Consider the following 25,408-nt stretch of genomic DNA (forward strand, 5'->3'; position numbering starts at 1 on the left):
ACAACTACTTTTAATCAACAAACATCATATACATTTTTGTGTTTGTATCTGAAAGCTGAATTTTTCTTTTAGAGTATACACTCTTCATGAACCACAATATGCATAATGGTCAGCTGCTAATTACTAAATTTATTCCCAGAACAAAAGGCAAGCTATATGAATCAATACTGTAAACAAAAATATGAGGAAGTTGGGCACCTTTGTCTCATGCCTAAAATCTTAGCTCAAGAGGCTGAGAACTGAAGATAGAGGTTCTAAGTCAGCTTAGACAGAAAAGCCCATGAGACTTTTATCTCCAATTAACCAGAAAAAGAAAAGAAATGCTAGAATGTATGTGTGGCTCTAGCAGTAGAGCATGAGCCATCAGCAAAAACAAAAAAACAAAAAAAACAAGCTTATAAGGAAGGTCCTAAAGCAAAAGCCCCAGTACCAACTCATACACACAAACACACAGTAGAAATAAAGCAAATGAGTGGAGTGTGCAGATACCTATAATCCCAGCACTTGGGACATGAAAACACAGGATCCTGGGCTCCAGACTAGCCTAGGCTACACTGTAGGACCCTATCTCAAAACACCTTGGGCTTGGGAGGTGCACTTACTTACTATTCACAAGGTTCTGCGTTCAAATCCCAGCAACGTCAAAAGTAAATAAATAAACCAAAGTAAATCAAAGGGATATACAGAAGACAACTTGACTCTTTAAAGGCAGGCCATGGTGCCTGGAGATGATATTGACTTCAAAAAAGACAATAGACTTCTTTCAAGAAAGCTGTCATTGGAATACAAATGGAAAACTAAAAGCATCTACAATTTCCCCCAGACATTATACTGACATAGCAGCACTAACTTGATTTTTTCTTTTGACAGTCACTGGATGCATTTTCTTCCACTTTGCGGAGCTGCTGGTCACAGAAATCAGCCAGCATCATATAAGCGCTGGTCATCCCAGTCACAGGTCCATGGCCCCAGGAGGACAGCTGGGCCTCCTCCTCCACTGACTGCACAGCCTTGGTGAGGTGATAGAATGCTTTCTGGTTCAGACCAGTGATCACCTGTGAATACACACCACCTATGGGATTCAGTAACTTCAAAGGAACATCGAACATGCCAACTGACACAGGCGATCACTTGAGTTCCAGGCCAGCCTGCACAACACAGCAAGACTCCATCACAAAATAAACTACTAATGCCAAAAGCTATGTTATCAGGAAAAAGAAGTCAGTCCTGGTTGTGAGGAGGAATAATCTCCCAGTAAAGTCCTGAGCATACAACAGACAGCCAAACAAAAGAGAAAAAGCCAGAGAGTCCATGAGCCACACAGAGCCAGGGCAGGTCAGCAGGATACTACAGTACCACTGGGGATTTATGATAAGGAAGGAACATGGTGTCTTATACTGTCTGTCTTCAGACACTGCTGATGTCAGCATGTGAGAAGACAAAGCCTCACCACTGAAGTGTGGCAGGACTCAGTGAGATGAGGAGGAGGTTGCTACTATTAAAACACACGCAATTTGAAAAAAGCTAAGCTAGACAACACTAACTACAAAAACAGGCTGTTTTGTCCCACAGACAAGTAGGAACGTCTGAATGATGACTAGTGGTAAAATTTCATTAAGGAAATCCAGGGAAGACTCTCCACATCAATACAACACAAAGTTCCCAGTCTTAATCATGAAACATTTGTATCATTCAAACAAACAGGAAACAGATGGAGTACATCAATTTTCAACAAAAGAAACTTGGCTGTGCATGGCTGTCAAACTTATTTTTAAAACACAACATGCTGCTATCACTGTCATTTTCCTGTGGCCTGAAGTCTATGTGCTCATGAAGGACATACCGCACACAAACAAGAAACATTTCTATTACCCGCTCTGTACTTGCTGTACTGGATCCAGAAAGCTCCAAGATCCGTCTAGCCTTGCTCTCCTCCATGCCAGCAAGACAGGCTGGCTCCTTGCTGAGAGCATCAGCCATGATCCTGTAAGTGGTACCCAAGAGAATGTTCTGATCACAGGAAGCCAGAACATTTTTGCTTAAGTAGCTTGATGTGTTGTTCTCTTCTGTTGGATTAAGAAAGACAAAACAAGAAACAGAATTTTTAAAATGAAGTATATTAAGCTAAATAGAAACCATTCACAGTGTATAAAAGTTGTTTTCTGGAAGTGGCACTGTGGCTCAAGTGGTAGAGCACTCGTCTTGAGCTGAAGAGCTCAGGGACAGTGCCCAGGTCCAGAGTTCAAGCCCCACCCCTGACCAAAAAAAAAAGTTGTTTGCTGTTAAGGTATTAACTAAAATAAATCTTGGAAGTACAGAAAAACTGGCCTCAAGAGCTGGTTCAAGAATTTCATAAACTCACTTATTAATGGAAAAACATTTTCCATTAAAATTTTGTTAAAAGTAACTGTAACAAGACAAACAGTGGACTCAATCAAAATGTGTGAAAATGGAACAAGGAAACTTGGTAAGAATAGTTTGGGATGCAGAAAGGGGAGAAAGGAGGGTAGCAGAGGCATGGTTATAACCAAGAGGCACTATATACATAAATGCAATTGAAATAAACACTGACATTGATAAAAAGAAAAAAGTAACTGCACAGAAGCCAAGTAATTAAAACTAGTAATTAAATCTTTCATTCAAGCATCACCATTCTAAGTTTTGTTGTTTTTTTTTTTTTTGGGTCCGGTCGTGGGGCCTGAACTCTGGGCCTGGGCGCTGTCCCTCAGCTCTTCAGCTCAAGGCTAACGCTCTACCACTTGAGCCACAGCGCCACTTCCGGCTTTTTTCTTTTTGCTTATGTGGTGCTGAGGAATCGAACCCAGGGCCTCAGGCATGCAAGGCAAGCGCTCTACCACTGAGCCATCTTCCAAGCCCCACCATTCTAAGTTTTATCCAAGCACCTTGGATAACAGAAAATAGCTCTTATAATACTTTTATGCATACACAATAATACCTTGGAATAGAGTTTTAAATTGATACTGTGTCATAAAACTGATAAACAACAGCCACACCTAAAACCCTAGTCACACTTTTGATCATATGGTGCTGGGGAGGGCTTAGGCCTATAGTATCCAGCAGTGTGACAACGTGTGCTTCCAGGAATCCTGGCAAGAGTACACCCTTCTTCCTGCCACCAACCACTTCCTGCCAGTGCTTCACACACTGGACTGTTCCAAAAACAGCAGTTACAAACTATAAGCAATACAACCTGTAATTGCAGGACTGCTTTGATTACGGTGTGGGAATCAAAGTCTGGGCATCACGGATGTTAGGCAAGTATGCTCATACTCTTAGCATTAGCAAATCTGTCCCTATAATGACTCAAATAATAATGGGTCACACAGAGTGAGTGCTGACCCCTCTTGCTCTTTTTTTGAGGCTGCAGCTCAGGCACATGCTCCATCTCTGGGCAGTGCCACCCCATACCCTTAAGCACACAGAGGCAGGACCGGAACACCCAACCATGTCCAAGAAAACTTTGCTCCCTTCAGGCAGAGAGGCTATATCAAGAAAAGAACAGAACTGAGCTGGGGATGTGGCTCAGTGGTAGAGTGCTTGCCAAGCATGCATGAAGCCCTGGGTTCAATTCCTCAGTACTACATACACAGAAAAAAGTTTGAAGTGGCACTGTGTCTCAAATGGTAGAGCACTAGCCTTGAGCCAAAGAAGCTCAGAGACAGTCCCCAGGCCCTGAGTTCAAGCCCCATGACAGCAAAAAAGAAAGAAAAGAACAGAACTAAGAAGGAAAACAATTCTTGTTTAGTATTTTTCAACTTATGTGTAAGCTTGAAGTTTTCAAATAAACCACTAACATAAAGTTTGGTGAAGTAGGGTCTAAAGAAAAACTTTAATTAAGGAAATAGAAACTGTAAATATCATCCTGGATAGCATCATCAGTATATGTAGCTGTCTGGCTCCAGATCTTTGGCTCTATTTTCAAAGAAATAACATCTTTCTCTGTGACATCCTTTGCTGTACCTATAAGAGTTAATTACTAAGACTCCATTGCCACATGTCAGAAAAAACAGCATCAAAAATATTTTGCGAGCTGGGCGCTGGTGGCTCACGCCTGTAACCCTAGCTACACAGGAGGCTGAGATCTGAGGATCGTGGTTCAAAGCCAGCCCGGGCAGGAGAGACCGTGAGACTCCTATCTCCAATAAACCACCAGAAAACCGGAAGTGGCGCTGTAGCTCAAGTGGTAGAGCACTTGCCTTGAGCTGAAGAGCTGAGGGACAATGCCCAGGCCCAGAGTTCAAGCCCCACGACCGACAAAAAAAAAAAAAAAAAAAATATATATATATATATATATAAATATTTTTCGATGGGGCTGGGAAGGTGGCTCAGTGGTAGAGTGCTTGCCTTGCATGCATGAGGCCCTGGGTTCCATTCCTCAGCACCACATAAGCAAAAAGAAAAAAAGCCAGAAGTGGCGCTGTGGCTCAAGTGGTAGAGCGCTAGTCCACAGCTGAAGAGCTGAGGGACAGCACCTAGGCCCAGAGTTCAGGCCCCATGACCGGACCAAAAAAATAAAAAAGAAAAAAAATATTTTTCGAAGCTGTAACACAAAAAAAAAACCCAAAACTTAGTTTGGCACCAGTAACTCGCATCTATATTATCTACTACAGAAGTGGGGATTGGGGGCTGGGAAGGTGGCTCAGTGGTAGAGCACTTGCCTTGCATGCCTGAGGCCCTGGGTTCGATTCCTCAGCACCACATAAGCAAAAAGAAAAAAGCCGGAAGTGGCGCTGTGGCTCAAGTGGTAGAGCTCTAGCCTTGAGCTGAAGAGCTGAGGGACAGCGCCCAGGCCCAGAGTTCAGGCCCCATGACCGGACCCAAAAAAAAAAAAAAAGAAGCAGGGATTGGGAGGATCTCAAATTTGCCAGTACAGGCAAAAAGTTGTTAAGACCCCATCTCAATCAATACTGAGAGTGTAGTGGCACACACCTGTCATCCCAACTCTGTGGGAAGCTAATACTGGCTCCAAGCTGGCCTAGGCAAATGAAGTCCATGGGAGTGTATCTCAACAGAAAAATCAGTGCACAGCAACATAAACCTACCATACCACCCATAAACAGGAGTCATGAATGGGAGGATCACAGTATATCCTAGCCCAGACAGTGTGACCCTATCCCCAAAATTACTAAAGCAAAAAGGATGGAGAGTGTAGTTCATTATATCCTGCCTAACAAGCATGAAGCCCTCAGTTCAATCCCAGTGCTGCAAAAAAATTAAAAAATCAATAACAACAGCAACAATAATAATATGGACAAGAGCAACGTAATAATATGGACAAGAGCAACGTAATTACCCAGCAGTGAAACGGTTTTCAGGACGGTGAGGACCTGCGTGGGGGCACTCTGGGTGCGGCTCCGGCAGTGGCTCAGCTGGCAGTAGCTCTGCACCCACTTCACCAGCCAGTCGTCTCTTGTTTTGGATTCCTTATGTAGCTCCCTCAGCAGTTTCATGGCAAGTGCAAAATTGCTCTATATGAAGAGAGGAAAAAGAAAAAGCCATGGAGACATTCAAGTAGACAGTTTGGAAAAACAATTATTTTACAAAGGAAGTTTTCAAAGAGATTCTCTTTCTGCATGACCTTGAATTGAACCAACCAGTCCATTTCCTCAGCTATCTTTTTTTTTTTTAATAACAGGCTTAAACTCAGGACCTGGGCTCTGTCCTTGAGCTTTTTGCCCCAAGCTAGTGCTCTACCACTTGTGCTGCAGATCCACTTCTGGCTCTTTTGATGCTTAGTTGCAAATAAGAGTCTCATGAACTTTCCTGCCCAAACCTCAGCTCTCAGCCTCCTGAGGAGCTAGGATTACAGGTGTGAGCTATCAATGCCCAGAAGGAATAGGCCTTTTCATTTTGGATTAGTTTTGGTTTTCGTTTTTGTTGTTTCTTTTTTACTATATTTATAAAGTCAGACAACCACCATCTAATTCCAGAACATTCTTTTGTTGTTTTTTGGGTTTTTTTTTTTGTTGGTTGTGGGCCTGAACTCTGGGCCTGGGCACTGTCCCTCAGCTCTTCAGCTCAAGGTTAGCCCTCTACCACTTGAGCCACAGCGCCACTTCCAGCTTTTTCTGCTTATGTGGTGCTGAAGAATCGAACCCAGGGCCTTATCCATGCAAGGCAAGCGCTCTACCACTGAGCCACCTTCCCAGCCCTCCAGAACATTTTTATAAGCTTAAAGACAGGATTCCTGTTCATTAGTAGTCACCAACTATTGTCCCTAGCCACTGGCAGCCATTACATCAAAACGATACCAGAAAAGATTTCTGTCTGGCTTCTTTCATTTGGCATGCTTTCTAGGTTCATCCATCTCGTACTTCATCCCTCTTTATAACCAAATAATAACCTGCTCACAGATGTACCATATATTCCTTATCCATTCATCTACTGGTGGACATTTTGGTTGTTTCCCTTCCCAGTTATTCTGAGTAATCTACTGTGAACTGCATACAAATTTCTGTCTTTATGTCTATGCCTAGGAGTGGTATTGCTAGGACAGATGGCAAGACTGAAATAGCCACATCTTTTCCGCAGCAGATACAACATTTTACTGGCACTAGAGTACTGGCTTCTCTATACCCTGACTAATGGGTTGCTCTCTCATAGTGACTTTCATTTGCACTGCCATGGTGACTAATGCTGGGCATCTTTTCATGTGCTTGATGGCTATTTTCCTATCTTCTTTGGAGAAATGTCTATTTAAATTCTTTGTCCATTTATTTAACTAGGTTGTTTGATTTTGTGTTCAGTTGCAGTGTTCTCTTTTGTAAAAACGGTATTATCTTTGTTTGCTTTTTGAGACAAGGTCTCGCTATGGAGCCTAGACCCACCTGTTTTTGTGCACTTTCTACCATCTTCATTTTCATGGAGAACTTGCAGCTCTGTATCAAGGAATGAGCATCTTCCTCTGGCTTGTACGCCTCTGCCTTGTCACTGGGATCAGTATCTTCATCCATACTGTGATGATCTGGAATGGCCAGCTTCTCCTCTAGTTTGCTGAGAAAGAAACACCTACAGAAAACAAGGGAACCAAATCTTAACATCAGACTCATCAAAGAAATCCTAGATATTCTAGGAGCTACTAGATAACACTTATACATGGAAATTTTGTAGTTATTAAGGCTTTGCTTACATTATACAGATATATTCTAGGAACCAATTTTTCCTCGTTTTAATAAACCAAACCTTGAAAGAGGGACAAGGATATATTAACAGAATCTTCTAGATATCATGTAGTGTTTTTGCTTGCACAAAGCACTTAAACTCACAAGGTTTTTCCATTCCTGAATAACATACTCTATGTTGTGTCAAAAGCCATTTTTCTTTTTAGCTCCACTCTACAGTTCTATACCCAAACATAAAAAATATGAAGAAATAAACAGATTAAAGAATCACTAAGAATTCTAAAACCTAAGTATATGCTTATAGAAATTACTTAATTTATATGTAAAATAGCTAAATATTTACAATTTGCATGTTTTTATATAAATTCAAATTTTCATAAGTAAATCTATAATTACATGTTATAATTTACATTTACAACCTTGTTCAAATAATGTAATCTTCATTAACTTAATGTCAGCAACATTGAAAAAGAGCCTTAAGATACACTGTTCATCCCTAATCAATAATAAAGCAATTTTCTATTGTTCATATAGGAACTTTTTTGAGATAGAGGTCTTGCACGTTGAATTGAAATCCCTTTGTGCAGCTACTTAAATAAAAAAATTGTTCACTCATCAGTATGAATAACATGCCCTGCAATAACAGAAAGAGGAGGATGATAAGAGGGACAGTGGAAATCTCATGAGATGGAATCTCCTGTGCCATCAGGGAGGTACCCAATTCCAGGTGGCAGAACTGACAAGGGAATCCCAGAGAGCAAAAATAAATGAAGCAATGGTAGAGAAGGTTCATGCATGTGGCGCTTTTTTTTGTGGCATGTTGGTAAGAACAGAGCCTGGCGCAGAGCCCTTTTTTCCCTGAAAGACTAGACTCGTGGCTCCAGTGTGGCAGTGTAACCCTCGGAGTCCAGCTCTTTGTTGGTAATGACTAGAAACTCTCACCAAAATACAACTCCCTGATTACAGAATTAATAAAACATTCAGGCTGTTGTGTTCAGAGAAATCAAAACTGGGAGAAGGTTCTGCTACTGGGATGAGTTTCTCACGTCTTTTTTCTTCTGCTTTTCTGTGCAGGAAGCTGGCTGCCATTATGGAATGATGTGGCAATGTGAGCGACTGAGATTCTGTGACTGTGCTTTCTGCCCGGAGAAGCCCTAAAAGGAGCCAGAAGAGACTGGACTGTAGGAATAGCATGAATGTGAGAGATCATAACAATCAGAGATGAGCTCTAGGCATGAACCATCCAGGTTTCGGCCCATGGAGACATGAAAGTGCAGGGAAGACTCAAAACAAGTGTATGATAATGACTTAAAGCCAGACTGAGGTCTGAACCAAGAGAGGCAAGAGACAGCCTCTCTGGCCATCTTTCCAAATAGAACTGGGCTGATCACCTGCCAGAGAATTACACAAGAAACCAGCCCACCCAAGACAACATTCACAATTGCCATGATATAATTCGAAATTAACTGATCAGAAGAATCAAGAAATTGTATCAATTTTCAGTGGAAAAAGATTTAGCTGATAGTATCTAAAAGACTCATGTGTCAGAAGAATCATACAAGTTCCTTAAGGCAGCTACTTTAAATATGCCCCCCCCCAAATACACATTGAAAATGATGGATACCTCTATACAGCCAAAGGAAAACATGTAAATTTTACAAGTGAAAACTAAAGTACCTGATATAAAATACTTAGACTAGACAAGCTCAATAGAGATGAAGAAAATGGAGGGAAATAGCAGGTCAACAGGCCTCAAAACAAGTCAATAGAGGTTTAGTCTAAAGATTAAGAAAATCCCCTCTGTACAGTATTTTCACAATAAAAAATAAAACAAAATAAATTAAAAAAAAAAAAAGAATAAAGAAAAAAGAGATTGTTTGGGTACCAGAGCTCACACCTGTAATCCTAGATACTCAGGAGGCTGAGATCTGAGGATCACAGTTCAAAGCCAGCCCAGCAGGAAAGTGTTATCTCCAATTAACCACCAAAAAAAACGGAAGTGGCACTGTGGCTCGGTAGAGCGCTAGCCTTGAGCTGAAGAGCTGAGGGACAATATCCTGGCCCAGAGTTCAAGTCCCACAACTGAATTCCTACTACCCTCCCCCCCCAAAAAAGACTGAATGAAATATACACAGACCTATTGAACTATATCAAAACATCTGATTAGGGTTAACAGTATTTGAACAAATAGTGAGAGAAACCTCTGCAAATTTGGTGATATATACAGATTCAAGACACTCGGTAAAGCCGGGAGCTGGTGGCTCACGCCTGTAATCCTAGCTACTCAGGAGGCTGAGATCTGAGGATCGCTGTTCAAAGCCAGCCCGGGCAGGAGAGACTGTGAGACTCCTATCTCCAATAAACCACCAGAAAACCGGAAGTGACGCAGTAGCTCAAGTGGTAGGGCGCTCGCCTTGAACTGAAGAGCTGAGGGACAGTGCCCAGGCCCAGAGTTCAAGCCCCATGACCGACAAAAAAAAAAGACACTCGGTAAAACTTGAGAGCTGGGTAAGGTTGGGGTAAATGGAGAGAGAATGATGCTGAGACACTGAAGAACATGCAATGTTCACATAAATTGACATGCTTAATTGAAGCCCCTCTGTACAAGTACTTAAAGATAATTTTAAGAATAAAGAAAAGAGCTCAGAGCTGGGCGCCGGTGGCTCACGCCTGTAATCCTAGCTACTCAGCAGCTGAGATCTGAGGATCATGGTTCAAAGCCAACCTGGGCAGGAAAGTCTGTGAGACTCTTATCTCCAATAAAGCACCAGAAAACTGGAAGTAATGCTGTGGCTCAAGTGGTAGCGTGTTAGGCTTGAGCTGAAGAGCTAAGGGACAGCGCCCAGGCCCAGAGTTCAAGCCCCAGGACCAAAAAAAAAAACAGCTCAGTAAACTCAAATAGGATAAAATCATACGTAGACCATCATAATCAAGTTACTAGCAGCCAATAATAAAGGAAAATCTCAGGCTGTCTGGCCTGGTCAAGCACAAAGACTACTGGGAGTTGCAATTCTGTCCTCAGCTGGGGATGCTGAGAAGGACCAGGGGTCAGAGGATCCAAGTAGCGTTTATACTTAATTGCGGCTGCTAGCATATTTCCAGACATCAGAGCCCTGTCATGTGAAACGCACCGTAACCCTACAAGCAGGTGATATGTGGACCTTCTAGAGCTGATCTGACATGCCTGTCACTGATGTCACCTCCTCTGTCACCTTTCAAGTTGCAAGTCAAATTTTAAAATGACTGCATAACATTTTTGAGCATCTGTGTCACTTCCATGCATACATCAGTCAAGTGGTGACCTGCCTACAGGACACTGTCTAGTGTCTGTTCTAGACCTCGACCCAGACAATGAGGAGACAATCTTTTAAATACCAGTCACATGTGTCTCAGCAAGGCTAGGGCAGCCCCGATGGGGGCTCACAGAAGACCTTGGGATTGGGCTAGTGAAGGAGAAGGGATAAAGTGCAAGACTGGCGTAGGCTGTGCTGTTCTTGATTTCCCAAAGGCCTGAGATGACATCTTGGCTTAGTGATAGTTAGGAGGTTCTTAGGATATGAGCTGATCTTTGTTGGGTCTCTGTAGTTATCTGTGTATGTTTATGTGTCTGTGTGAGAAACAGGTACAGACACAAAGAAACAGAAAGAGAAGGACAAAAATAGGCAGACATAGGAGACATAGCCAGAGTACTTGACCTATCTGGTTCTGCAGAAAGCATAACCACTGTGGCTGCCTTTCACACTAGAGAAGCTGTAAATCTATCATCAGGAGCAAAGAGCCCCTCCATGATCTTCCTCAATAGAGCTCCTACATAGTGCCCTACAAGTAGCGTGCCCTAATCCTTGAACATCTATCAGAACACAACAGCATATCCTCGAAGGTGCAGATTTGGGCACTGACAAAAATGACCCAAGATAGACCTATCTTAAAGTGAATCAGCTATTTTGATATGGACCATCCACTTTGATGTAAATGGCTGTTACGACCCAAACTTGCTCTAGAGCTTATATTAGGGTGGTAGCTCCTACCTGACAATTAATCTTCTGTGCCCATCCAGACTTGGTTTGGACCACCAGAAACTAAAGTGTGTTTCCTATGTATTCCAAGTGTTGCCTAACTGCCAACAGTGAGCCTCTCTGGGCTGACCTAGTTCAGACAGGGAGGTACTCTCCCTTTGCCTGGCTGCAATCCAATTCCTTCTTCTATCCTGAGAGTTCTCCAGTTCCTCTTACTAATAATGCTTGAGCACAACCTGACTTTCCATGCACACCCTGTCTTCTACTGTGTGACACAGCTGACAAAACCTAGACTTCAAACATGCAATCTGAGACCATCTAACCATGAAATATCTAAGGAAAGTAGTATCTTATTCAATAAAATTTGAACCTATGAGCCTATATTGATAGTTTAAAAAATAATGAATGTGGAGTGGGAGAACTCTTCCTTTAATAAGATGTACATTAACAAGCATGGTACAAGTGTTGAAGTCAGAAATTGCCAATTTGCAAACACTGGTGTCAAGAAGTCAAATAAGCTAAGAATCATCCAGTGATGTGAAAGAGAAATGGTAAATCTCATGAGAAAGAGGACATTTGCATATCTCAAAGCATCTTCCATATTAATCTTTTACTGGTTGCAAAGAAAAAGAAATGGAGTCGGATGCCAGTGGCTCACGCCTGTAATCTAGCTACTCAGGGAGCTGAGATCTGAGGATTGTGGTTCAAAGAGAGCCCGGACAGGAAAGTCTGTGAGACTTTTTTTTTTTTGTCGGTAGTGGGGCTTGAACTCTGGGCCTGGGCGCTGTCCCTCAGCTCTTCAGCTCAAGGTGAGCGCTCTACCACTTGAGCTACAGCGCCACTTCCGGTTTGGAGTCTCACGGTCTCTCCTGCCCGGGCGGGCTTTGAACCGCGATCCTAAGATCTCAGCCTCCTGAGTAGCTAGGATTACAGGTGTGAGCCACCAGCGCCCGGCTTCTATGAGACTTTTATCTCCAATAAATCTCTCAGAAAACTGGAAGTGGTGCTGTGGCTCAAGAGGTAGAGCGCTAACTTTGAGCTGACAAGCTCATGGACATTAAGTTCAAGCCTCACTACTGACAAAAAAAAAAAAAAGAAAGAAAGAAATGGAGAAACCAGACAACATTTTAGCAGGTATTGGAAATGACTTTCACAGAAAAAGGCAAATGCATGCTATGTGGCCCACATGTGACATGACAGTCTGAGAAGAACTGAGGAGTGCTCTAGTTAGGGGTAGAACACTAAATCTCATTATTGAGAAACGTAAGACACAGTGAGAAATGCTCTTTAGAAGTGTTAATGTTATGAAAGACAGAAAGCCTAAGGAAGTGTTCCAAAACAAAGTGCACTAAAAAGACAGAACTAAATACAGTCTGTGGTTCTGTCCTATAGGAAGAGGATGGGGAGAATACTGCAGAACACACTAATAGGACAGTGACAAAACTGAAACTAGTCCATAGATTGAAAATGGGCACTTAAATTGATTGCTATGCTTATATAAAAGCATGCTCTTTGGAAATGTACATGAGCACATAAAGAATGAAGAGACATATATGCAACTTACATGCAAATGGTTCAGAAAATAAATAGTAGGTATAGAAGAAAGGAAGAAAATTTAAAAAAAAGAAAACTAACGTGAACTGGGCCTGGGTGGCTCAGGCCTGTTAATTCTAGTTATTTGAGAGGCAGAGATCAAAGATCATACTTCAAAGTCAGTTCATGGAATTTCATGTTCACTGATGGCTGGCCTACTGGCACGAGTCTGCTATCCCAGTTCTGGGGGAAGCACAATGGCTTGGCACAGTGGTACAAGCCTGTCATCCCTGGCAAAATGGGAAAAGACACGTAGGAAAATCGGAGCTCAAACAGAAAGAAAGAACCTACTTAGAAAATAACCAATGAAAAAAGGGTTGGATACATAGCTCAAGTGGTAGAAATTACAAGACCCTAGCAATTACAAGGCCCTGAGTTCAACTCCCACACCACCAATTAAAAAAATGTGATAAAATATCAAAAAATTTTAATTGTATACTTAAAAAAAAGCACAAGAGGTTTCTACATTTTTTGCAACTTTTCCACAAGAACTTATCTCAAAGTAAAAAATTAAAATTACATAAATAGAGGAAATAATGGAAGTAACAACTGACATCAGAGTCCTTAAGTCCTATTTCCTCAAGGATATTTGCACAAATAATGTACAACCTCTCTAACTCAACAGCCTCTTCCCTAAGGACACAGTAAATGTCCCTCTAGATCCCCCAAGATTAATAAAAACTCAGACTGTGGGAAGTGAACACAACTCAATAAAAGAACTGTCAGGCAAGCAGGGTGGCAGTGGCTCACACCTGTAACCCCAGGCTACTCAGGAAGCTGAGTAGAATCAAGAATCTAGAATCAAGAATCAAGAATCTCCAATTAAACACCAAAGAATTCAGAAGTAGAAGTGCGGCTCAAATGGTAGAGCTCTAGCCATAAACACAAAAGCTCAAGGACAGTGTCCAGGGTCCTGAGTTTAAGCCCCAGGACTGGCACCAAAAACCAAACAAACAAACAAAAAAAGAGTTGTGAAGCAAAAAGCAGAGTTGTCAAGAACCTAAGTTTTGGGGCTGGGAAGGTGGCTCAGTGGTAGAGCGCTTGCCTTGCATGCCTGAGGCCCTGGGTTCGATTCCTCAGCACCACATAAGCAAAAAGAAAAAAGTCGGAAGTGGCACTGTGGCTCAGGTGGTAGAGCGCTAGCCTTGAGCTGAAGAGCTGAGGGATAGTGCCCAGGCCCAGAGTTCAGGCCCCACAACCAGACCCCACCCAAGAACCTAAGTTTTAAAACCAGAAAATAAAAACTCATTATGCAGCATTCTTTCCTGCTGTCATAACACTACCTAAGTCTGTGGTGAGGGGTCATCCCCACCAACCACCAACACCCAATTCTTCCACAATGAGTGGGCAAAAATCCCCCCAAGGAGTAAGTGAAGATAATGTATTGCAAATCCAGTTTTGTCAGAACTTAATGTGACTAATCAGCATGAAAAAGAGGTACAATTGGCTCAAATATCATGTTTTTCTAAGCCATGGTTAGAAGAACCATTATGACAGTTTTGCTAAAGAAGCCACACTTGGCTTAAAAAGATCACAACTTACCTATTTGTGATAATATCATCCCAGATGTTCATGGGGTCCATTTTAACATCCGGGTACCTGTTTGTCCAAGTTTTTAGAAGTCTCTTAAGGGCAACTTGAGATGATAAATTACCTAAAAATAATATTAGAGAATGCTCACACCCACAGTTAAATGATAAAAACCAACTGTCAGAATGGAGTCATCATTAATAAGTTGAACCAAGTTCTAATTTCTTGTCCAAATTAGAAAGAAAAAAATTTCTTTCACAAAAGCAACACAAATCACTATAGTATTCTGATACTTAAATTTAATCATTTGTGGATATAGAAAAAAGAGAAATAGGGGCTGGGAAGGCAGCTCAGTGGTGGAGTGCTTGCCTTGCATGCATGAGGCCCTGGGTTCAATTCCTCAGCATCACATAAGCAAAAAGAAAAAAGCCGGAAGTGGTGCTGTGGCTCAAGTGGTAGAGCACTAGCGTTGAGCTGAAGAGCTAAGGGACAGCGCCCAGGCCCAGAGTTCAGGCCCCACGACCGGACCCAAAAGAAAAAAAAAAAAAGGAAAGAAAAAAGAGAAGTAAATTCATACAAAACTTTTTACAAATCCCCAATCCTTTATTCTACAATTTTGAAATTTCATAGCATTCAAAAACAAGGAGATTTTCACAAGGGAACAGTCAATTTTGTGGAAGACAAAAATCTGATCTGGAGTCTGGCACTGGGGGCTCACATGTATAACCTTAGCTACTCAGGAGGCTGAGATCTGAGAATAACGGTTAAAAGCCAGCCTGTACAGTAAAGCCAATTATCTCCAATTAACCACCAAAAAACTGGAAGTGGAGCTGTGGCTCAAAGTGGTAGAGGGCTAGCCTTGAGCAAAAGAGCTCAGGGACAGCACCCAGACCCTGAGTTCAAGGCCTGTGAGCCATAAAACAAACAAATCTGATCTGAATTAACACAGGGCTATAATCTTTGTTTACATTAATTCGAATACTACAATTTAGGTTGGAGACTTAACACTATGTTTAACTAGGGGATATGAACCTGGCCTGGGTACATTTCTAATATCTAAAATAATCTAGCTTTACAGATCTTAAAAGAGTTCCATAATCTTCACAGAATTTAAATTTTACACTATAATGCTTAAGGTTTTAGTTTTCCCTCTTATTTGCTGCTGTTTCCCTTCCTCCCTTCCTTCCTTCCTTCTTTTTTTTATGCTGGTAATGGGACCTGAACTCGGGCCTTCACACTCTCCCTGGGCTTTTTTGCTCAGAGCGTTTTTTAACCAAGCTCCAGTCCAGTTTTCTCTTTCTGTTGCCTGAAAACAATCATTAGGAATACTATATGACATATAAAATTAAAAGAAATATATCTCATAAAGTTGTTACAGGATCAAGGTAATACAGATTTAAAAGATTAATCAACTCAAACTGTGAAAAGCACTTACTATTTTAAATTTACAGCAAGGAACATTAGGGAAGACAAGAAAATTGATTTTTGTTTGTATCCTGAAAAAGTTTGTTATTTGCTCACTTGTTTTTGGTATAACTGAGATCTGAATCTATGGCCTCATACTGTTAGGTAAGTACCTACCTGCCACTTGAGCCACTCCAACAACCCTGAAATTTAATTCTCATTTATAATTACTTTTAATCATTCAGAACAAAAATTGAAATAGATACAATTTTTTTATAGTGAAAATACCGTACAGAAGGGTTACAATTACATGGGCAAGATAATGAGTACATTTCTTATCAAGCATTGTTAGACTTATAATTTATAATTGAGACTTTTATAATTCTTCATTAAGACTTTTGACTTTTCCTTTGGAAAGCTATTCTCTGTCTCTGTCTCTGTCTGTCTCTGTCTCTGTCTCCGTCTGTCTCTGTCTCTGTCTCTCTCTCTTTCTCAGACTCTTAGGTAGCCTCTCTCTCATAAGTACCAGGATAAAACTGCTTGGGATCACACAGACCCAGTGACCCCTATAGCCTTCTCCCATATTACCTCCCATTAACCTCTCTGGTTAATGGTCTCCCTCTCAGGCACCCAACAGTGCAACTTTCTGCAAAGTGGGCTTCTGCAAGCTCTCTTCCACTCTGCAATTGGGCCCCATGGGCTCCTCCAACAAAAGCCTTCTGCCCTCTCAAAGCAGAGCAAGCCCTGCCGCCAGGGTCCACACTAACTCATGACATAGAATCATCCACCATTCTAAATACTTATTCAAGACAAATAATGTTTTGTTTAGCTTTGCATAGCTAGTGCCCACAGCAGTATTTGTCATTTTATACACTTATTCCAATGACCTCAACACACGTTTGTAGAACAAATTCAAGGCAATTTCCAACCCATACATTAAGTCTGTTCTTGCAGTAAGCAAAAGAAAAGCAGGTACTCATCCACATTTAGAAAGGAAAAAGAATGGAAAATAAAAAAAGTATTACCTTCTTTTCTGATAAAGCTGATGAACTCCTGAATTTCTGTTAATGTTTGTATAGACTGTAATTTTGCAAGTCTACTTCTATGTAAGAGAACATCAATACTAGAATAATTCTAGGATAAAGAAAAGGTATTTAGCATTTGTCATAAGCCAATTTATTACCTGAATTTTTAAAATGTTTTTTAATGTAGAAATACAGCAAATAACTTACACATTAACTATGCAGTGTTTTAGAGTTGTTAACAATTAGGTCATAGGAACAATTACTACATGGTTTAAAATTGTCTAACAATTTAGGCATGCAATCATATTTTAGTTCAACAATAGCAACAAAATCAATATAATCAGACTACCATCTCTATTTGTACCTCCATCTATCCATCTATCTATCTATCTATCTATCTATCTATCTATCTATCTATCTATCTATGCTGAGAATGGAATCTAGGATCTTAATAATATGAGTCAGGTTTTCTACTACATTCCAAGTCTAAACCAACCTTTTTTTTTTTTTTTTTGCCAGTCCAGGGCTTGAACTCAGGGCCTGGGCACTGTCCCTGAGTTTCTTTTGCTCAAGGCTAACACTCCACCACTTAAACCACATAACCACTTCTGGCTTTTTCTAATTATGTGGTACTGAGGAATCGAACCCAGGGTTTCATGCATGCTAGATGAGCACTCTACCACTAAGCCACATTCCCAGCTCAACTTTTAATATTACAACATTTTAAAATGCAAAACTGCCAAGCATAGAAGCCACTTTGAAATGATGAAAATAATGCACACATTTGTATCTACGATACATATGCCAGTGATAAAATATTGGTGGTAGACTCTCTACATGATTCTCCCTCACAATAGGTAAGCAGAAGACTCAGGAAAATAAGAAGGATCAATCCATGTTCTTCTCCACAAAGCCATCGAACTTTTACAGGTAAAAGGCTAGACTGAGACTTCTTTAACAGTGTGGAAAAGAGAAAAACCAAAGAAAGAAAAACCCACAATGGAACTTCTACAATGGAAAAAAAAAATACAATTTAAAAAGACACAAGATAAAAACAGTGAAAATACTTAAGGACAAAAGAAGGAAATGGGTGGTATACAATGATACATACAAACTTGGGCCTATTCATTTTTTGAGTTTACTGACTTTTAAAATTTCCATAAAAATGGTATATTTCAGACAGATCTATTTGTATTACCTGCATAAAAATCTGAATGCCATTTTCAATATAATATTTGGCCCTGTCAACATCATCTTGCAATATGTAGAGAAGACTCAACTCCTGACTGTACTGAACCTCTAGGAGAACCTGCTGCAGCTCCTTGCGCATGGCCTGATCCATAAACGTCAGCAAGGACTGGTCTCCCTCTCCTTGAAGCAGGAGTTTCAGCTTGCTGCGAATCATGTACGGTAGATAGGTCTCCTGAGGAACATAAAAATTGTCCGATCATTAATTTCTACTTATCCTTTGGAATAATTTTACAGGTCAAAATTTCAAAATAAAATTAACCTAATATGGCTTCTTTTATAACCATCAAACTTTTCAGGAATATGTTCTATCAAAAAAAATTTAAATGGGATCTTAGCCAGGCACTAGTGGCTTAAACCTATAATCCTAGTTATTTGGGAGGCAGAGATAGGGAGGATCATGATTCAAGGCCAGTCTGAGGAAAATAATTTTGTAAGCTTCCATTTCAGCCAATAGCTGAGGACAATGGTGCACACCTGTCATCTGAATTGCATAGGAGGCTGAGATAAGAACACTGCAGTGACAGGCTAGCTCAGGCAGAAAAGTCCACTAAACTCCACTTTGCAGGAAAACACTGGATGGATACACATGTATACACATGTCATCCAGGCTACTGCGGGAAACAAAAATAGGAGTATTATAGTTTAAGTGCATGCCAGGGTACAAAGTGAGACCCTATCTTAAAATAACCAGTCATGGCTTAGTGATAGAACAACTGCCTAGCAAGTATAAGTCCTAAATTCAAATCCCAGTACTACAAAAAAAAAAAAAAAAATGAAAGGACCTACTCTTAGCTGAAGATACTAGCATGTAGGCTACAAACTGTCAAGGTAATGGCAGGCAAAGCATGAGGGGCCAGAAATCATTTCCTGGGATGGCCAGGGAGGCCAAGTGATTTCTCTGTAGTACAAAAGGCAACAGAAAGTATCTTTCCATGTGGTTACATCAGGGATGTTAACACTTTTTTTTTTTTTATTGTAAAGATACTATACAGAGGGTTACAGTTACATGAGTAAGGTAATGAGTACACTTCCTATTGAGCATTGTTACCCCCTCCATTGTTTTCCCCCTACCACCCCTTGCCTCCCTACCTTCCCCGAGGTTCTTTTTTTTTTTTATTGTGATTAAGTGATTACATAATTTCCCGAATTTCACAGTATTGTGGAATAATGATGCTCATTTAAAGTCACAAGTTCATTCTAACTTTCCTGAAGCAAATTGTCTATCACAGTCTATAACATATAATGGTGTACACGTTATACACCATACAAACACTTACTTTAAAACGATGAGATTTAACACTATTAAGTGTGACCACAGAGTCAAGCTACTTGAATATTCAAATGCTTCAAAACTACTGCCTGTTTTAAAGTATCTTTATACAATTTTACTAAATCAAAGACACTGGACCAATCTAAACTATTGGTTTCAGTGACCTAAAGACAATTCTACCCACCTGATAAAATGCTTCACTCCAGATTTTACTTAGGTCGGGAGGGCTCTCACTGTCTACACTGGCTGTAGAGCAGTACTCAAGTGATTTCCACTCTGAGAGGTGATTGTAGCAGTCAAGGGCTGCCATTTCCCAAAAGTCCTTCTCAGCCTCTGTGGGCTCACCATCTTCCCACTCTTGTTTATTGAGAGCCTGGCAGAGCAAAGTTAATGGATCATTTCACAGAGTGGAAAATAATACAAACAAAACATGTACAAAAGGAGGGAAAGAGTATTCCGCGTAATCATGTATATAAAAAGAAAGAAAAAAGAAGGAGATGTTATAGGAACAAATACTTATAAAACCCTAATCCTGAGTAAGTGATTTCATTGAGAAATTTATCAGTAAGCCAGTAAGCAATCCTTAAAACTGGGTTACTTTTTTAACAAGTTCTTAGACTAAAAGTTAAAACACAGAACACCTGTAGAACACTGCAAATAATTTTAAAATTGTGGTTGCTCATTCAACAGCCTCACAGGTCAAATTCTGGCCACTGGCAACTCAGCAAAATGTACAGAACCAAAGAGAATTATGATCTCAAATTCTTCTTACCTCCTCAGAAATTTCTTACTTACTAAAAGTAACAATTTTCAAACAGATACTGTAACAAAATAGACATGAAACTAACAAGAAACAGTTTTATGGTACTTGGAAATTTATGAAATAGTTTGTCTTCTATTCCATGTTTTCTTAAAAAAGCATAGAGATACCATGTCACTGTCTTGTTTTGGTACCACATATGGTAACTGTTAACCTCTGTTAGCAATATGGAATAAACTAACCATTTTTCATGAAGAGAATCAAACTGTTTAAGCAAGTGGCATACTGGTTAAAGACTACTCACCTCATTGTACTGTTTAGCAGCTCCAGAATAATCACTTCTGGCTTCTGCTAATAACGCATTCTGACTGTCCTTTTTAGTTCCTATCTCAGTGCTAAAAATCCCACGGAGTACGTCATACTCTCCAATCGATCTATACAGCCTGTGAAACAAATGAAGATAGGTCCAAACAGTGAACATGCCAATAGTTCAAAAGTACTCACACTAATGAAATTAAACTTAAATAGGATGCCACACAATTAACAAAAGAATACATTTAAAGTGTCACTTTTATTTTGCTAGAACTATTTTGAAGTTATCCCTAGATTTGACTATTTTATTCATACAGTAAGCAAAAGGTATTCTAACTTACCAAGAGCCAAGAGCTCATAGTGTACAAATTGCTTCATAAAATAAACTTCTGCAGATGACACATTTAGAATTCTTATGAAGCAAGAACCAAATAAACAGCAACTTTTACCCCACCAATGCCATTTTTTTTAAACCTCAACTCTTAGTAAAAATCTGTTTTTTCAGGCATGGTATTATATGCCTACAATTCCAGCACTCAGGAAGCTGAGGCAGGAAAACCATACATTTGAAAATAGTCTAGACTACATACACAGTGAGACTATCTAAAAATATATATAGAGAGAGATAGATCTCTCTCTCTCTCTCTCTCTCTCTCTCTATATATATATATATATATATATATATATATATATATATATATATATCTTGAGATCTTGTCAAGCAAGCTTCCCTTACTGAAAATCTCCAGTTAATATTTATTAAGTTTATTCCCATTCTGTTGAAATTGTTTTTCCCATCCTCAACTCTTAACCCCAAAGCCATCTTTTCCTAAAACTGTAGTCATTGACCAATCATCCAAGGACTCCTTTTCCTTGGTTATACTTCCTGGATACTAAGGTTTTTGTATTCCCATCAAAGAAGCTGCAGAATCTATATCAGCCTACTGATTACAAATTTAAATAGAAATCTCACAGATATCTGTTATTGACCAGATCACAGGGATCAAAGAACACAAACCAGAGGCAGGGCTAAGACAGGTGGTTGGTGGAACAGCAGCACACAGGCAAGAGTTGAGGAGTAGAGAAGAGCTACTAACAGAAAAGAGATCTCTATAGAAACCCTACCCTGGACACCTCGTACTTTGATTACAGGTATAACAGTAACCAAGATATAGAAAAAGAAAACATTATATTATGTTCACAAGTTAAAACTTGTATATTACAACAGAGCATGGTACTATATACCTGTAATCTCAGCTACATGGGAGGAAAGAAAATAGGATCATGGTTCAAGGCCATCCTACATAAAAAAATTAGACCTCATCTCAATAAATAAACTGGATGTTATGATAACCTGTAATCTCAGCCACTTGGGAGGCACAGGGGGGAGGATTGAGGATTGAGTCCAGTCCCAGGCAAAAAGTACAAAATCCCATCTGAAATTAATTAAAACAAAAAGGGCTGAAGGGAAGGCTCAGTGGCTGAACACCTGCCTAACGAACAAACAAAACAAAACAAACCACAAGTTCTATGTTTTATTTTCCAGCAAATACAGGATATAGGTTTTTTCACTAGCCCTGAGTTACTCCTCAATTTGTCCTCATTTGGTGACTCTCCTCTCTTAGCATATATCTCACTCCTCTACTTCATGTTCTGGTTATGTATAAAAATGTATACATTGCCAGTCACTGATGTAATCCTAGCTACTCGGGGGCTGAGATCTAAGGACTTCAGTTCAAAGCCAGCCCAGTCAGGAAAGTCTGTGAGACTCTTATCTCCAATAAGCCACCAGAAAACTGGAGGTGTCGCTGTGGCTCAAGTAGCAGAGCACTAGCCTTGGGCTGAAAATCTGAGGGACAGAGCCCAGGCCCAGAGCTCAAATCCCACGACCAGAAAAAAAAAATAAATTTCCTATAGGACACATCATGTATGAGTCTGTCATCAATGCCTCCTCCATCTCCAATTCTCCTCCATGCCTGCCTTTCAAATCAATCTTTACTCTTACTACCTCTTCTCTTAGAACCTAAAGATCTAAATCATGGTAAAACAGTTCAAAATAAATTTCAATGCTGACCTAAGATCCTTTTATATAATTAGGCCTGAACAAGGTCACTAAAAGTATTGCTACAATATTGAATCCTGCTGAAAACAGTAGGTGATCTGCTTAGCCACACTAGAGAAAACAAAACATTAAGAATTATCATTACAGCCATCCTTAAAAGTTCAGACAAGTGCGTAACAAAAGGAATTAACAGGTTTAATCTTTCATTGGACACATTCCTTCTCAGGGTAACTAGAGTTGTATTCAGTCTCAGCAGATTTTTAAAATTTTCAGACAGGGTTATAACCAATTTCATTGGTTGATCTTCTGCTAAATGACGCCAAGTCTCCTTGTGTGTTTTTCTGTCACTTTGGTTGGACTCACTGCTCTTCTGAGTGGCCCTCACAGCTTACCTCGCAAGTTCCATCCACCGGAGAACATCCGGAGGAAGCTGGGACTTGCCCCGGATGCGTTTGGTGGGGCGCTCTGTAGGCATTAGCTGGAGCAGTGCTTGCTCAAGAAGGCAGATACCCCCAGGCTGCTGCAGACTAGCCAGGCAGCTGGCACGAATGGCAGCTGGATCAAGACTTAGCAAGTCTGCATGTTGACAACTGATTTCCTGTGAAGGCCAAACACATATACCTATTTAGCCTGTGAGACCTGGACAACATCTTCACAATTGACTAACTTACTAAACATTAAAGAAAATTCTGATGTAAGTAGTGATTAAAACTTTCTCTGTGTAACTCTATTCACAAATTTCCCTCCAATATTCAATTTGCTCAAAGGAGGAAATTATCTTTTAAATTTCCAATCCAGGAATTTAAAGCAAAGAAAGTAGTGGTAAAATGAATACTTTCTCTCTCTCTCTCTCTCTCTCTCTCTCTCTCTCTCTCTCTCTCTGTCCTCAATACATCCAAATAACACTTGCAATTTTCCCAATTGAAACATAAATATTTCATATCCAATCACCTAAACTGGATCTGATAGTCCATTTTTTGTATTCAGTAGCCTACTTATTCAACAGTATTTGAACAGCTTTAAAGGATTATTGTAATGTCCTTTACTTTGTAGCTCTTCACTCGAGTGCTAAAACATAAAATTAGTGAAAAATAACCCCAAATGCATAAGAGGTCACTAAGAACAGTGTGAGAGCCCCCTGCACCTGTTCTTGAGGCCCAGACACACCTGCACTAGCCCTACCCGTGCCCCTCACCTCCACATCACAACAGACCACTAGCCATGCAGCCTCTGGTTGATAAGAAGAATGTAAAGTCTCCAAAGTAAGCAAAACAAAAACTGTCTGCTACCCTTAGGAAGAGTAGTGATCAGAAATCAAATTCACCATGTCTAACAAAACATCAAATTCAAATATAATTCTATTTCAAATAATAACCTGTGCTTATGCAACATAATACCTTTTTTAAATCAATCTTCTGATAAGTATATTTAAGCAGTAACTGAAAGTACATCCATGTTAATTAAGTTCTCTGCTCAAACTGGGTCCCCTTAGCTAAGACTTCAGCCACCATGTTCAGGCCATCAATAATACCACATATACCTGCCTGATCAACATGCCATTCATTTACTTGCTTTGCTGCTGCCCTACACTGCTTGAACACTACAGTATTACTCATGTACTGTGGTAAAAACAACTACCTCATGTTCTGTTTTGTGTTTATCTGTGGATTTCCTGTCACTTCTCAAAAATGCAAATTTGAAGAGTAGGGCTTTTGTCTCTTCCTGGTGGTAACCTGACCTGACCTCTCCAATTAGAACAAAGCCAGGCACATCACCACCTCAGGAGGCAAGAAACAATTTGTGAATTACTACTTAAAGAAAGATAATTACATAAAATACAGGGTTTAATTAAAATGACAAGAAGACTGGCTTAATATAAAACACTTCCATAACAAGTTTCACTTCAGATTATTCTGTCATTTTTAAGGAGTCCCCATATTAAAAAAAAAACTTACATGTGCCCAGCTGAGAAGAGGTAACACAAACAATACATCCTTCTCAGTGAAGCACCTTATTTTTTTTTTTTTGCTGCTTTTGTTCTCTTTTCCTTTTTTTTGTTATTGTACTTTTTTTTGGTATGTTTTTTATTGTAAGAATACTGTACAGAGGGGTTACAATTACATCAGCAAGGTAATGAGTACATTTCCTATTGAGCATTGTTGCCTCCTCCTTTGTTTTTCCCCTACCATCCCTTCCATCCCACCTCCACAACTCCCCCTACCCCCTACACTCCCAAAGTTCGTTTTCAACAGTGTTTTGTACATTGTTACATTGTACATTGTATCCTTATTTAAGCATTTTGTTTTTTCCCTTTTCCTCCCCAAATTAGAGAAGTGTATACACAAGGTGCAGGGCACCAGAATCAAATACAGTGAAAATGGGTTATACCGTGGGGGAGGAACACACAAAGAAACAAAAATCACATGGTACATTATAAATACATTAGAAACAATAGCAAGAAAGAAAAAAGATATTTGTGTCCCTATCTTGGGGTTCATTTCGCTTAACATCATCTTATATAGTCATATGTACATAGCTTTTGACCTTTCTCCTTGTCCTACACATGTAGTAGTAATTGCAAATATGGGGAACCATGGGACATATGTTTCTTTGGGCCTGGCTTACTTCACTTAATATAATTTTTTCCAAGTCTTTCCATTTCCTAACAAATGGGGCAATGTCATTCTTTCTGATGGAAGCATAGAATTCCATTGTATGCATATATATATATATATATATATATATATATATATATATATCACATTTTCTTGATCCATTCATCTACTGAGGGGCATCTGGGTTGGTTCCATATCTTAGCTATGGTAAATAATGCTGTGATAAACATAGTTGTGCTGGTAGCCTTAGTATGGCCTTGTTTGTGATCGTTTGGGTAAATGCCCAAAATGGGGATTGCTGGGTCATAGGGGAGCTCTATGTGGAGTTTTTTGAGGTACCTCCATACGAAGCACCTTATTTATTTTTGGGGGGGGTCCGGTCGTGGAGCCTGAACTCTGGGCCTGGGCGCTGTCCCTCAGCTCTTCAG

The 25,408-nt window shown here is 40.1% G+C and overlaps 1 protein-coding gene across 1 annotated transcript in view; it reads right to left on the reverse strand.

Annotated features, from left to right (window-relative positions):
* The window catches only part of Prkdc (protein kinase, DNA-activated, catalytic subunit), a 181,105-nt gene that overhangs the window by 24,187 nt on the left and 131,510 nt on the right, over window positions 1-25,408 (reverse strand). Inside the window, exons 63-72 of the mRNA XM_042685966.1 lie at window positions 22,758-22,963; window positions 20,296-20,434; window positions 19,416-19,604; window positions 17,909-18,133; window positions 16,711-16,819; window positions 14,294-14,405; window positions 6,849-7,029; window positions 5,315-5,489; window positions 1,873-2,066; window positions 851-1,055 (exon numbers count right to left, since the gene is read on the reverse strand). Coding sequence (XP_042541900.1) covers window positions 851-1,055; window positions 1,873-2,066; window positions 5,315-5,489; window positions 6,849-7,029; window positions 14,294-14,405; window positions 16,711-16,819; window positions 17,909-18,133; window positions 19,416-19,604; window positions 20,296-20,434; window positions 22,758-22,963 — 1,735 coding nt within the window. The remainder of the gene's footprint in view (window positions 1-850; window positions 1,056-1,872; window positions 2,067-5,314; window positions 5,490-6,848; window positions 7,030-14,293; window positions 14,406-16,710; window positions 16,820-17,908; window positions 18,134-19,415; window positions 19,605-20,295; window positions 20,435-22,757; window positions 22,964-25,408) is intronic.

Source organism: Dipodomys spectabilis, unplaced genomic scaffold (genome assembly GCF_019054845.1).
Source record: "Dipodomys spectabilis isolate Male_0828 unplaced genomic scaffold, ASM1905484v1 ptg000096l, whole genome shotgun sequence".
In the NCBI taxonomy this organism is placed as follows: Eukaryota; Metazoa; Chordata; class Mammalia; order Rodentia; family Heteromyidae; genus Dipodomys; species Dipodomys spectabilis.